Source organism: Lepidochelys kempii, chromosome 1 (genome assembly GCF_965140285.1).
Source record: "Lepidochelys kempii isolate rLepKem1 chromosome 1, rLepKem1.hap1, whole genome shotgun sequence".
Classification (NCBI taxonomy): domain Eukaryota; kingdom Metazoa; phylum Chordata; order Testudines; family Cheloniidae; genus Lepidochelys; species Lepidochelys kempii.
The window spans coordinates 12,135,992-12,151,113 of NC_136380.1; the positions used below are offsets into that span (position 1 = coordinate 12,135,992).

General features: G+C 49.1%; 1 protein-coding gene across 4 annotated transcripts in view; it reads right to left on the reverse strand.

The window, feature by feature from the left end:
• Positions 1–15,122, reverse strand: part of XRRA1 (X-ray radiation resistance associated 1) — a 50,872-nt gene that overhangs the window by 4,463 nt on the left and 31,287 nt on the right. For all 4 annotated transcript variants that reach the window (XM_073334151.2, XM_073334170.2, XM_073334160.2 and 1 more), the window contains 8 exons: positions 14,360–14,461; positions 11,878–12,137; positions 10,558–10,598; positions 7,528–7,665; positions 6,095–6,188; positions 4,998–5,116; positions 2,331–2,642; positions 727–904 (listed from right to left, as the gene is read on the reverse strand). In XM_073334151.2, coding sequence (XP_073190252.2) covers positions 727–904; positions 2,331–2,642; positions 4,998–5,116; positions 6,095–6,188; positions 7,528–7,665; positions 10,558–10,598; positions 11,878–12,137; positions 14,360–14,461 — 1,244 coding nt within the window. The remainder of the gene's footprint in view (positions 1–726; positions 905–2,330; positions 2,643–4,997; positions 5,117–6,094; positions 6,189–7,527; positions 7,666–10,557; positions 10,599–11,877; positions 12,138–14,359; positions 14,462–15,122) is intronic.

A 15,122-nucleotide genomic window follows, 5' to 3' on the forward strand; every position in this document is an offset into this window, starting at 1 on the left:
ACCGCAGTCAGCCCAGCCTGGGGGAGAACAGGATTTTTCACAGGAAGTGGAGAATATCAGCCAGCTGAAAGTGCAGGGGAACCTGGGGAGCAGGAATTTAGCCAGGACACCGAGGCTAATGCCCCTCTGCTTGCAAAATAGGTCATTGGTTCTTCAGTGGCTCCACGTGGCCAGGGTCTCAGACTGAGGTATGAAAGGGCAGACCCCGCACCAGCACAGGGCCCTCTAGCTCTGCCAGCACTAACTGCTGTCTTTTCATACTTGGGTGGCTCAGAAGCTGACAGACTGAATCGTACCCAACTACCCCAGGGAAACGGCCTTTCAGAGCAAAGAGATGCATAAGATTCCGGGCCAAAGGATGATCTGGTTCACTCCACTTACCCAGAATGCACCCCTGCATCAGGGCCAGCCTCATAGGGCCGAGAGGGACTTGCGTGACACAAAGACCATGTACTGGCCCCCTGCCCAGAGGTGAACGTTACCCTTATTGTGGAAAACTCCAAAGGCAGCAGTTTAACACCAACATTGCTCAGGGGCAAAGAGAGGCACTTTAGGAACATGGTTCTTTCCACTGACTGTTCAGATTCTGAGTTACACCTGCTAACCTAAAGGTCAACGGCAGGTTCAGATTCAGAGGTTTTAAGGTCAGAAGGACCTTTCCGACCAGCTCATCTGATCTGCAGAACAAGCATTTCTGAGCAAGAGAAATCAGCTTTCTGGACTTACCCACTGGCTCAATGAACTCAGGGTCAGTTTTCACATGGAGCAATTCTTCATAGCCTTTATATTTCATGGGAATATACATGCAGCTGCCCAGTGTCTTGGGCTTGTGTTTCCTTTTCCCTTCTCTTTCCTCCAGTTCATGTCTCCAGACGGAGCTGGGGATGTCATCCGCATGATCCAGCTTCAGACATCCGGGGGAAAGGATTTACAACAGGCACTTTTCATTGCAAAGCAAGTCACCAAAAACCTGCCTTTACCCCACCCAAACTCTAGATCGGACGCAGATCTCTCAGAGCCAAATTCTACCAGCTACATCAACTGCAACTGCATAGCCCCTCGGGGCTACTCGGGCTTAAGTGAGGGTAAAAATGGCCTTTAAACATCCAAATTTGATGCATCGAGATTTCCTAATTGAATGCATTGTAATAATAATATTTAATAATTAAAGTATAGCATCTAATATCATAACACACTCCAAGCGTTAATTTACCTGCAACCCCGCTGGAGAAGCCTATATTATCCCTGCTAAGCTGGGATTTTTCAGACAGGCTAAGACCTGCTTAGTTGTTCTTACCACAGTCCAACCTTAAGGTTAAACACCAGGTAGTAGTGACGCCTGAGCTCATCTCAGCCCTGTCTATGGGATTGTTTCCAGATCAGAAAAATCCTGGTGCAGACCAGACTGAAGACCAACAGGGAGTTTGCTCATTGTCACACAGAGAGTCACTAGAAATGCTGGGAACAGAAGTCAGCAGTGCTGGTGCTTGGCACCCTGCTCTCACCACTAGACCACTATCCCTAGGCCAGGTGCAAAATAGGAAGTGGCCTACAGAGATCGGAAGCTCTTTGGTTGGGGACGGTTTTGTACATGTGCGATGTGTATACAGGGCCGAGCACAATTAGGGCCTGTAGGTGTTACTGCAATCCAAATAACTAACAAGAACTTCACCATTCTGCCCAGCCAATGCACCTCAGTCTGGATCTGGACCAACACCTCAAGAGGAGAGGTGGGAATTCAGTTTCCATGCACAAGTAGTCCCTTGAATGTGGTCACCTCTACTGAGACTTCTAATAAGGGAATCGATTGGTGCCAATGGCTTTTGTGATGTGGTTACTTTCCCAGTGGGAACAGAAAAGCAACAACCAACTTGTTTCACACACATCAGTAAAGAGCCACTAGACGTTAATGATTTTTGATGACAAGGGCTGGATTTGAACCAGTAACTGCAAGGGCAAGGTTCTATAGTCAGTTACCAAGCGCCTAACCATCTAGTCCACCTGCAACCATGTTACCTTTGTAAATGCAAGCATGACCAGGAAAGCAGAGAATTGATTTTTGGTTTCTACTAACACCACAGCTGGGCATGTAGTTGTACTTGTTCCTGCTGGGATTTCTATTTCCAGCTGGCTTGTAAATGGAGAATTGACTCACCACCTTCAGTTACATGCATGCCATGCTTTCTTCTTTTAGAAAACAAAGGTCATTTCCACCGTCTGAGCATGTCTGGACTAGCCTTTGGCTCTCGAAAGCTAGATACCTCCCTCATGAATTCACAAGTGAAGCTGGCTTAATACTAGGCAGACACACACGGTACACGCTCACACACCTGAGTCAGGAAGAACAATTCAGTGTCATCTCCAGCGCTGTCAGGGCCAAGCTTGGAATCACATTTCTCTTTCTCCGGCACCTCCCTATGGCTACCAAGCATTTCGGCGGCGTCATAAGGCTCCTGGTGCTGCTGCTCTGATGATGGTCTGATCGGCGGAAGAGGATCAGACAGGCTCAACCTATGTGATCCTTCCTCAGACTCCTCTAGTTTACCCCCTTCTGTATCCGACCAGAGTTTCCAAAAGGAGGACTCAAGAGGAGCTTCTAGCATCAGCAGCTGCTTTGGAACCTTTGGGACATGTGATGTTACCTGGAAGAGAAGTAAAGGCTGAACCTCCAGAGCTCTCTGAGCCCTGACAAATACTGAGCGCCCTATAGGACTTCTGACCCATGCTGGAAGGGACGGTGGCATTTCTAAATAAACGGTGTGTGTAGGTAGGGCCTGAATGCAGACACAGCCAACATCAGCATCCAGGTATGACTCATATACTTTAAGGCCAGAAGGGACCATTGTAATCATCTAGTCTGACCTCCTGCACATTGCAGGCCACAGAACCTCACCCACCCACTCCTGCAATAGACCCCTAACCTCTGGCTGAGTTACTGAAGTCCTCAAATCATGATTTAAAGACTTCAAGTTACAGAGAACCCACCATTTACACTAGTTTATACCTGCAAGTGACCCAGGCCCCATGCTGCAGAGGAAGGCGAAAACCTCCCAGGGTCTCTGCCAATCTGACCTGGGGGGAAATTCCTTCCTGACTTCAAATATGGCAATCAGTTAGTTAGACCCTGAGCATGTGGGCAAGACCCACCAGCCACACACCTGGGAAGAAATTCTTGTAGTAACTCAGAGCCCTCCCCATGTAGTGTCCCATCACTGGCTGCTGGGGATTTTTGCTACTGGCAGTCACCAATGGGCAACACACCAGTGTAGGCAGTCTCCTCACACCATCCCTCCATAAATTGATCAAGCTCAGTCTTGAAGCCAGTTAGGTTTTTTGCCCCCACTGCTTCCCTTGGAAGGTTGTCCCAGAACTTCACCGCCTCTGATGGTTAGAAACCTTTGCCTAATTTCAAGCCTAAACTTCTTGTTTATATCCATGGGTTCTTGTGCCAACATTGTCGCTTAACTTAAATAAGTCCTCTCCCTCCCTGGTATTTATCCCTCTGGTGTATTTATAGAGATGGATCAACTCTCTCCTCAGCCTTCTCTTGGTTATGTTAAACAAGCCAAGTTCCTTAAGTTTCCACTCATAAGGTAGGTTTTCCATCCCTCAGATCATCCTAGTAGCCCTTCTCTGCACCTTGATCCATTTTTAAGCTGGTTATAATAGTTTAGCCACATCCCCAAAGACCAGAGCAATCCATGTTATACCTTCGCTCAGCCACAACAGAATTTAATTGCCATTGTCGTGGGAATGTTTTTATTCCACAGTTTCCAGGCCAGGTTGTGAGAGCCGAGTGTCAGGAATGTGCTAGGCTCTGCCACATTCTGGGAAGCAACTTGTCTTCAGTCAACACCCTAGCGATGCACTTGCTGGACAGCGCAAATCTCAGGGTGAAGCAGCCCTGGCTGGACATCCAGGGGAAGTTTATTCATTATTGCAAGAAATGCAGGCAGGAGTAAATCATGCTTGATGCATCCTTAACTCCTGTAAGCCCCCCACCTTCTACTGAGCAGCCACAGGAAGACTTTGCTAGTGGCAGCTCAGACCCTGCTGGAGCCACAGAGCAGGAATCACTGGAAGAAAGTCTGTGGCCTGCATTACACGCAAGTTGAAACTATGTGATCATAAGGGTCCCTTCTGGCTTTCAAATCTATGAAGCATGTGCCAGGAGGAAAGGAGCCAGCAGAGCAGCAGTCATTCATGCAGAGCAGCTCCTGCCTCCATATATCAGGGGGTGCCCATCTTTACGGATCCCCTGGATCCATGGGATGGAGACGTCTATGCTCCTCCAAAGCCCTCTCACTTGAGGGTCGAGTCCCGCATGCTCTGCGGGGTTCACTACATGGAGGGGCCCCATGTAATTATACTGAAAGTCACATTACGCAGTTGCAGTGCTTAATAGAGCTGGAATTCCGCACCTGCTTAAAATTAAGCATGTGCTTTAGTGCTCTGTTAAACTGGGGCCATGATACGGACTGTATGTTATTTAGACCGTAAAATCGCCAGGGCTAGGAGCCTGTCATATTTCTCTGTGCTGATTGATATCGATATCTTGTCTATACTTGGAATGAACAAACAGCTAATGGGCAACTTCAAACCATCTCGTTAGTGGTTGGTGGTGAGGATTGTCGCTCCACCGCCCAGAACAACATGCAGTTCGAGCTTTCAGCCAGAGAGAAGCACAATTCTGTCAGTACTGCAACGTTTTGCTGCAGTATTTGGTTTGGGCTGATGTGAACTCCTCCTACACTGTTAAGAGTTGGACATGGATCAGATGTACCACTGGGGAGTCCACAATAATTGGACCATTCTTCATGTACGTGTTCTTTGAATATGTAACACGACTAGCGCTCTGCAGACTGTCTAGTGATTAGAAATGTCGGGTCAGCCAGGTGCTAGGAGCCAGGAGCGGTCAGAATCATGCAAGTCAATGAGAGTTTACCACTGACTTCACTGGGCTCAAGGTTGTGTTTACCACGCTGATCCATTCATACCTTCCTATTCGCTTTGACTGGAATGAAGATGTGTGGTTTCTCCAGTTTTGAAATCTTTCTTCTAATTAGCTTAATCCCTAGTCTGTGCTGAAGGAAACTGGTTAGCAATGGTGGATCACCTGCCAAACAAGGAGACTGTATTAAAATCAGCTGTATCTGTCCTGGCGCTCTAGAAGCAGAAAGCAAGCTCTCTTCTAGATCCCGCGTTTTGCTCAGTTCCAAGACAAGGCTCTCCGGGCTAGCAGGGGCTGGACTGACTCATGCAGTGAGACAATGAGCCAGCACCTCCTCTGGCTTCCAGCGGTTGCTGCTGGATTGAAGCTTTAATCTGTAAAAGCATTGGGGCAGATCCTCAGCTGGTGTAAACTGGCATAGCTCCACTGAGCCACGATGAGACGCAGCAGCTGGGGATGGATCTGTCCCAGTCCTCACTGGTCTATCAGCAACAGGCAGCTGATCGGTCACTGCAATGGGACTCAGCAGCCCGGAGCTCTAGTCATAGCAACCTCAAGGAGTTGGGAACCTAACTCCCAGAAACTCAGTGGAGTCATGCACCTAACTCCCTTAAGCTCCAGCTCCGCACAATTTAGAGTGACAGGGCTTGCTCCCCCCGGCCGGTATGTGGGCATAGGCTAGGCCTTGCCTCCTCCCCGCAGACTTTGGAGTGGCTTAAAGCTACAGAAGGAGTGTCCAGGAGAGCACAAGGGCTGTAACAGGCCCAACCCTTCCCAAGAGACACATCCCTGGCCCAGGACACTGAGAACCTGCGTATTGCCCTGGAGATGTCATGGAGGCTAAGGCCAGTGGGATTTCTCCCAGACCTGAGCAGGCAGCCAGCGGTTTAAAGTAACAGCAGCTCTAACACCTCAACTCCTGTGTCCGGCCAGCTGTCAGAACAACAGGTGCTGGAGCAGCAAAACCGAGGCAATGCGTGGAAATAGCCCCTTTTCAAAATGAGCAGCACCGGGGAGCAATGGATGGATCCTGCACCTCAAGGGGAGTTTTGTTACTGACTCCAGGGGAGCGGGAGCAGGCCCTGCGGGTTTCCCTTCTTCTTAAAGGGCCAGACCCCTCAGGGATCCTGGCTGGTCCCGTACCGCTCCTGAGGGTGGTCAGGGGGTTGCTATGGAATGTCAGCTCCGTCAAAGAGGGAAAGAGCGCCACGGCTAGCAGGTCCTCCTCATTTTTGATCTGCAAGATAAAATACAAAGGCACAGCACTCCCTGCTTGCCTGCGCTGGGGCACTCTCTTGGACTCAGATTTTACTGTCATCATAAAGGTACCCGATGGGCTGAATCCCCGAGGCAGCAGTTTGGGGACAGAGAGGACTGTGCTGTCTAGTGGGTAGAGCACGGCCCTGGGACTGAGGAGACCCTGGGTTCTATTCCCAGCTCCGCCACTGGGTGACGTTAGGAAAGTCACTTCACAGCTCTGTGCCTCAGTTTCCCCATCTGCAAAACAGGAATGATGATTCTGCTCTCCTTTGTAAAGTGCTTGGAGATCTATGGATGGAAAGCACCGTGTAAGGGCCAGGTACGCTCTCTGAGGGGCAAAGCTTGTGTTCTTCCCGAGTAAACACTGACGGCAGGGCTGGGGTGCAGCCACCCTCATCTGTCACATGGACATGCAGTCCAGTAGCTTGAATCAGCATGGAACAATGCATGCTGGGAAGTGTAGTCTCAATGAGCCACACCTCCATAGCAAAGAGGAGGGTGTATCTGCAATCATAATTTATAACAAGATGAACAACAATTCCATTTACATCTAGCTTTCCCCAGGCAGATTCTCTGTGAGCATCAGCCATGCTGCAGTCTGACTAGGAAGACCCAGCACTCAGGTAGCAGCCAGGCGAGAGAGCGGGCTAGACTGGATCACTCTGCCGTCCCTAGTGCTCAAGTGTCTTAGTACTGCTCTGTTACTACAGCTGACTGTGCGTGGGGGTGTGAGGAGGAGGAGGTACCCTCCACTGCACCCACGCACTGGCATAACCCAATCCCACTCTCCGAGCACAGAGTGCCAGGAGCTTCAGAGGAGGCAGGGCAGGGGCAGGCTCTGCTCCCGCCCTTCTGCACCGACGTGCAGCCAGCAACTGGAGCCTACTGATTTCAAAGGTGCAGCAATGACCACTCCTACCTGGGCTGCTCCAGTACACCCAGAGGCAAGCACAGTGCCTCCAGCTCCTGACGCTGGGGCAATGCCCTAGGCCCTACCTCTGCCTCCCAGTGCCTTCTACAGCCTCAATCCTAGAGCCTACCACCAGGCCAGGAGTGGAGTCACTGAGGGGACAGCAAGTGTCTAGGATAGAACAAGGGGACAGAGGTTTCTAAGTTCCTTACAATCCCATGGTACAGCAGAACACGCCTGGCCACAGGAAGTCTCCGGGGTGAGTGTATTTCCAGTTCCCTCAAGAAAGCATACCAACGAGTTGCACGTAGCAGCACAATAATGGCTCCCCTGTCCCCTGACAGGCCCAGATTTCGCCATGACTACTCCGGAAAGCACCAACCTGTAACCACATGGGCTGACTCACCTTGTTGTTGGCCAGGCTCAGATAGCGCAGTTCCGGAAGAGGGGGTGTAAACTCCTGGATCAAGGTGTTCCTGAAACTGGCAGGGAGAGTCCCAGAGTCGGCGAGACATGAACGGTCATTTCCCTCCACGAAAACATCCTTACAGAGCAAGGGAGAATGGTGAGAGAGAGACAGACAGAGCTGCCACACGGGGATCTCCAGGACATGGTCACATCTAAATCCAGTCCAATTACCATGAAAAATCCACACTCACTGCAGATCAGCAAAGTACTCATGGAATGAAACTAAGTAAGAGATAATGTATGAAGCCTAATGGTTAACACCAAGGACTAGGCCTCAGGACTCCTGGGTTCCATCCCCATGCCTGCCACTGACTCAATGCGAGATCTTGGGCAAATCACTTAACCGCTCTGTGCCTCGGTTTCCCCATTTGAAACAGGTCAGGTGTGTTGCCGTTATTCTATCTACAATGTTCACATTGGCCTGGCTCCAGGCAGCACAACCAGCGGGTACTTTCCCCCGCTGATTGCATCTTATGCTCCAGAATCTAAGCCTTCATTTAAATAAATTAAAACTCTAACCTTATAGTTGTAATGAAAACCTTCAAGATAGGAACCAAACACACCACTGCTGTGATCTCTGCTTGAGCCTACAGGTAGCCTGAAAACCAAGAGCTATCAGAGATGTGAACGGCCCGGTAACGGGTTTCACTCCCTGCTCTGACACCTCCTCATGGCTAGGCCTGGGGATTAGCTCTTGCCTGGATTGGTGCCCCCTTCTGTCTGTCATTCGCTCGCCCCACAGGCTCTGCAGGACTCGGGGCGCTCTCTGTAACTCAGCCCTCCGACTATGTTACGATACAGTTTTCCCCTTCCAGGGAGCCAAGTCCCACCAGACAATCTGCCCATGGGCCATCTCAGGCAGTGTTCTAGAATTCCCAGTCGGTGCCACTTCCCCAGTCGCGGGTAGGAAAACCGAGCCCACCTGCTACTCCATGTTCCAGCTCAGGGACCCTAAAATCAGCAGCCATGGTCTGCACAGTATCAGTCCTCACTGCTCTTTCCTCCTCTGCCTCCCACAGGCTATTTCTCCCCACAACTCCTCGAGATAAACCCCTTCCGTCAGGGACAGAATACCAGGGTTTTTGCTCCTCACTGGGTCTCCTACTACCTCTCTGTGCCCAGAGAGTGACTGTAGAGTCTTCCTGATGCCCCCTTCTGCTCTCAGCATCTGGCTTTACACAAGCCCAGCCTGCTCCTGCACCTCAATTAGAGCTTATCAGTCAAGCCAGACTCTCCCACAGGTGCTGCCTATAAGGTTAATTGGGCCCTTCTGAGCCACCTGAACCCCTTCAGTGCTGCTGCAGGGTGAACACCCCATCACAGACCCTTCTCAGTCTCAAGGGGGTGTTAACTCTGAAGTCTAATGGTGATGGGTCACCCTCCTCAGGGGGTGAGGGATAGTTCAGTGGTTTGAGCATTGGCCTGCTAAACCCAGTGTTGTGAGTTCAATCCCTGAGGGGACCATTTAGGGATCTGGGGCAAAAATTGGGGATTGGTCCTGCTTTGAGCAGGGGGTTGGACTAGATGACCTCCTGAGATCCCTTCCAACCGTGATATTCTGTGATTCAATATTTTATCACCGTTGATGAGAGCTTGCCTGAAAGGAGAGTGGAATGATCATTTTAGGAAAATCTGCCCCAACCAGTGAATGGCACAACTGGTTTGGTGACAACCCTACCTTTTTTCCCCTCACTCACCGCTGTGTGTTTGTAAAGCCCATTGAGACCTTTGCATGCAAGGCACTGTGTAAGTGCCTGGGAGTAGTAGAAATGAACAGAGTCTTCCTCAGAAAATGCTCCCACTGGGATAGTTCATAGGACCAACTGTGTTATTTAAACAGCAACAGAAATGTGCATTAAATCTGCTTTAAACAAAGACTAATCCATCAGAGCCAGGGAGCCTTGAGAGAACTTGCTTTTGCTTGTTGCATTAATGCTGGAGTTCTGCGTGGAATTTTCTAGAATTTTTAAATACATCAAACTTTGTTGTTTAATATTTGAAATGGGTAATGAACTGCCCCCTACTGGATGGAATCAGAACTACTCTCTCTCCTCCGGGTGTGCGTGCACACATGCTTCTAAGTGAGCTAGCATGCAAAACATAGCAGCACTGCGAGTGGCAGGAAGGGCTAGCCATCCCACATACATACCTGTCTGTGATGCTAGGTATGTACGCAGGGCAGCTAGCCCCTCCCACTGCTCACACCACCGCAGCTACATTCTTTTTAGCGCGCTCGCTTGATCAGAGCTAGCGCGGGTATGTCTTCTCCAGATGGGAATTTCACCCCTCGCTTGAAGCACAGATATAAACCGAGAGAGAGCGAAGCTGAGGTGTAGGTGCTTAGCATCTCTGAAAATCTGGCCACTTATTTAAGTGCCTAAATATGGATTTCAGAGCCTAACTTCAGGCACCCAATTGCCAAATTATGGCCTATGTCACCTGACCATGATCCCAGATTAAGAAACTGGCAGTGGTGGGACAGAACTCTGGACTCCTGTCAGCCTGACCCAGAAACCGTTAGAACGCACTTTCCCTCTGTGTGGGGAGCACCACACAGCAACATGGTATACAGCTTTAGTTTGAACGCACACCGCAGATTGAAGAGCTGAAACCTTCAATCCAACAGGGTATGTGAAAATTAGCTGAACAAGACTCCAGGTTATGGCAAGCGATTGATCAGAAATCATTCCGGCTGCTAAGGCCTTGGCATTCCCAGAAGGGTTTCTAAAGAATAAGGCAGAAAGAGGCTAATGCTCCTAAAGAGAAGAACCCGAGGAGGAGGAGAACTTTGGAATGCACATCCTATACCATAATCTCATTGGAGAGTTTGAAGAGCGGTTAGACAAACCCTTGTCAGGAATGGTCTCAATAATACTTAGTCCTGCCATGAGTGCAGGGGACTGGACTAGGTGACCTCTTGAGGTCCCTTACAGTCCTATGATTCTATAAGCCAGCAGACAATTCTTACCAGCAATGGTGGTTCTCGAGAGACAGAAGTGACAACGACCTCTGTAATAAAACACAAACAAATCATGGTCTTCTAAATACAACTGCATGGGACTTAGCTGGTCATCTCTTTGGGGCAGGACCATCTTTTTGTTCTACTGTGATAATATAATTGATAAATAAATCATAATGGAGCTGTGTTTTGTGTTGGCCCATCCCGTAACTAGGGGAATCGGAAACATATATGCAGTGTCGGTCTGAGGCTGGACGAGACCGTCTTCATGGTGAACAAAGCCTCTGGCTGAGTCTGCCAACAAGTATAGCAACTAGTACTGCTCACGGCCTACTGGCGAAACATCCATGGATGTCAAGGGCGCAGGATGAGGGCCTCAACATACTGGGCGTGTTGGTTGCACTGTAATCCACAGGTGAAATCCTGGCCATAAGCGCCGACTCCGTGAGTGCTCTGGGGCTGGAGCACCCACAGGGAAAAATTGGTAGGTGCTCTGCACCCACCACCAGCCAAGCTCCCCGGCCCCAGCTCAGCTCCGCTTCCTCCCCTGAGCGCACCGCGTACCCACTTCTCCCCCTAGCTCCCAGCACTTCCCCAAATCCCTGTCCTGGCCCCACCTCTTCCCTGAGCGCGCCGCGTTTCCCCTCCTCCCCCCTCACTCCCAGCGCTTGCCACTGCAAAACAGCTGTTTCGCAGCGGGAAGTGCTGGGAGGGAGGGGGGAGGAGGGGAAACGCGGCGCACTTGGGGAAGGGGCAGGGCCAGGACGGGGATTTGGGGAAGGAGTCCAATAGGGGCAGGGAGGGAGCGGAGTTGGGGCAGGGACTTTGGGGAAGGGGTTGGAATGGGGGGGGGCAGGGCGGGGAGGGGCGGGGCAGGGGTGGAGTCGCGGTGGGCCAGGAGGGGGGGAGATCGAGCACCCACCGGCACTGGGAAAAGTTGGCGCCTATGATCCTGGCCCCACTGAAGTCAATGGGAGTTTTGCTGTTGATTTCAATGGGGCCAGGATTTCACCCCATATAGATGTTTAAGGCCAGAAGGGACCATTAAGATCACCTTGTCTGACCTCATAATGAACGGCACTCTCTGAGTTACCTGTCTCCTCCACCCACCCCCACACCCCCCATAACACACACACACACGTTATCCTCCACAGTATTGCTGTTTTAATCATGGCATGCAGTCTCTCTGATACATGGTTCTGGAAAGGCTCAGCCGTGGATTAAGAAACCTGATCCTTCTCCCACTAAAATCAATGGCAATGTTCCCATTGATTTCAACAGGAACAGGAGCAGGCCCTGAGAGCCGGGAATGAAAGGCAGCGCTGTTACCTGTCCTGTCTGGATCCTGGTTGTTTTGTAAAATTAAGTATTCTAGTTGCTCTTTCTCCGTCACCAGCTGGCCTTGCAACCCTGCCCCAGCTTGCAGCAGCTGCTCATGCTTCTTTCCAAATCTAGGCGGAAAGCTGTATGACTCTGCCTTGGTGCCCATCTTTGCCGATGGTGGGTGGAGGGAGAACTGGGAATTCTCCATTTGATGCAGGTAAGGGACCTCTGCAATCCCATTCTTGTCCAGATTTAACTGCTTCAGGCTGATCAGAAGAGGAAGTGACCGTGAAGCCTAATGAAAGGTACCATTGCACAATATGCAACAAAGCCCTGTTACTAGCACCCGGAGTGGGAAACCGTGCCTGAACCTCTGTGGACGCTGTACTTCTCCATAACAACGCAAGAGGAAGATTTCGGAGAGAGCTGCTTCTCCCTCAGATCTTCCTCTATGCTGCAATACGCTAAGGTAACAATCACAGGCCTGCTCGAGTAAGGTGCTGAGGGTCCTTCCCTCCCATGGAAGCCGATGGGAGTACTCAGCTCACAGGAAAGACTCAGCGTCTTGCAGGATTGGGCTCTGTAGCCTGAGTGACCCCAGGTTTGCTCAGCTATCTGGGCTCTAACAGACAGGAAGACTAGCTGGCAGTTGGTTAAAGCAGGAGGTGCTGATCCTGGGGTTTGGGTAAGTGGGATCCTGCTGTAAGAACAGAACGACACTTTGTACCTCCACAGCAGCTAAAAATCATTGATGAATTTAACCTGTGTGGAAGGTAAGCATGGTTATCCCCAGCTGACAGATGGGGAAGCTGAGGCCCAGAGAGATTAACTGACTGGTTCAGGGTCACAAAGGAAATTTATTGAAGAAACAGAAACAAAATCAAGGGCTCCTGATACCTAGTCCCATATCCCCACCCAATCTGTCCGTCCTCCTCTCTTCAGAACTTCACAGACAATGAAATTCTACTCCAGGAAGTCTACACTGAGGAAGAACAATAACATATAGAGCCTCTCTTTGAATTCAGACCAAACCACCACCTCCAGGCCACTTACAGTTCCAAAATGCTTGCAAAAAAATACAATCTAGTGATTAATGTCAGCACTAGAAGTCAGAGGAGAACATAAGAATGGCATACAGGATCAGACCAAAGGTCTGTCTAGCCCAGTATCTTCCCACAGTGGCTATATTCTAGTCCCAATTCTGCCACTGACTGCCTGAGTGATCTTGCATGAGACACTTCACCGCTTTGTGACTCAGTTTCCCTTCCTGTAAAATGGGGATAACAACACTTAGCCAACTCACAGGGTGCTGTGGTGTCTGACTCGTGAATGTTTACAAAGGGCTTTCAGATCATTTAGTGTGATAGAAGTGCAGGGTATTATTATAAAATGCTCTCCTGCCAGTTCCCCGTGGCTTGTTCACACACTCCTCACGAGAGCTGGGAGAGTTTTCAGGTTGATGGCAATTCCGAAAAATTGAAAAAAATTATTTCAGGTTGAACCAAAAACATTTTTTCAAATTTGAAGCAAATAAAAAAGGGAGAAAAACTGCTTCAGGTCTAACCGAACGTTTCATTTCAAACCCTTCAAAACCAAATCTTTCAGTCTTGACCGTGGTTTAAGGGTTTTGCTTTTTTTAAAAAAAATGAAACTAAAGGAAAGTTGGAAACAAAGTCATTTTGAAGCAAAAAATCAAAATGTTTTGTCTCTAAAATATCAAAGCAAAACATATCCTTTTTTTTTTTTTTTTTGGATTTTACTTTGTTTGGCTACTTACAATTGAAATAATTTGGCAAAACGGACACAAATTTGTGCCCCAAATCTGCTTTTTTTCATCGAAAAAAAGTTTCAGTTGAAAAATTTCACTCGGCTCTCCTCCGCCCGCCTCCAAGCTTTCCCTGCTGCTCCGCTGCATGCCCCCTACAAGACTCCTCCCTCTTCAAAAACCTTCTCAAATCCTATTGTTCTATAACACACCGCATGTGTAAAGACCACACCACTGTGTTCATGATTCTATTGCAGCAGGTGGCTCCCTCCTGGCGAGAGCTTGGGGCCTGATTCTCCACCTACTGATCTCCTCGACTCAGATGCCTCTAAAATGCAGCGCAAACCACCAGTGGGCTGTATGAATAGCTAATACTGATAATAAATCAAAGGGACTTTTCCCACTGGCTTCCGTAACTCAGCTGGACTGAAATAACCTACTGGGTCTACCTGAGCCTTGGGACATGAGCAAAAGCATTTGGCATGATTCCGAATTACTTCCCACCCATTTATTTTAGGGCAGCCAGAGGGTCATTGTCACTTTGCTGCTGTTTTCATTTGATCTACAGTTCCCAAGATGGAACAAAGTGGAAAGGAAAATACCCTAAATGAGTTAAAAGACTCATTTATTTTTAAGTTTCAATGTGTTGCTAAGGGCAGCGAGCAGAGACGGGCCGTGTGCCAAGAGAAGTCAGAAACATCTGCAGCAGGATGGTTTCTTTACCTGCGGAGATTAGCCAGGCTTACAAAGATGCTCGGGTGAGAAAGATCATTGTCATCCAGCAACAAGACTTCTAGAGATGGAAACCTTAAACGTGGGCTGTCACTGCAAGTACAAAAGGGATCTCATTAATAAATCAAACAGGTGGAGAGAAGTCAAAAAACACATTTTTGGCTGCTGTGCAAGAAACAGGTCTTCACTGGTTCAACCAGAGACATAAGCCTTGGACTTTACATGTTACCTTTTTAAAATACAGGCTCCATTAAGACTTCATTTGTAAATGGTTTATAAAGGGTTAATAACTTATTAATAGCTGTTTAAGTATGTTATGGGCAAGATTAGATGGTTCTAAGAATGTTACTGACATTTAGATGCATGAAGCATGTTTCTGGCATGGGTTAGATGTTATAGGTAGTTCTAAGCATGTTACTGGCACGATTTAGAGGCGTTAGGTATATTTCTGGCATGGTTTAGCGATGTTAAAGATGGTTCTAAGCATAGTATTGGCAACAGTCCTTAAGAAGCAGATCCTGCTCCTATAGAAGACAATGGGAGTTTTGACATTGGCATCAAAGGAGCAGGACTGGGCCTAAGGGCCATACTCAGTCAAATTCCCATAGTCAAGATCACTGACTTCAATGGGAGTGCTGTCTGAGCAAGGACTGAAGGCCTGATCCTGGGAGGAGCTGATCACCCTGCCTCCCATGACGCCTCTGAGGTCAATGGGAGTTGGTGGTGCTTAGTACCCCCTAACAATTAGGCCTTC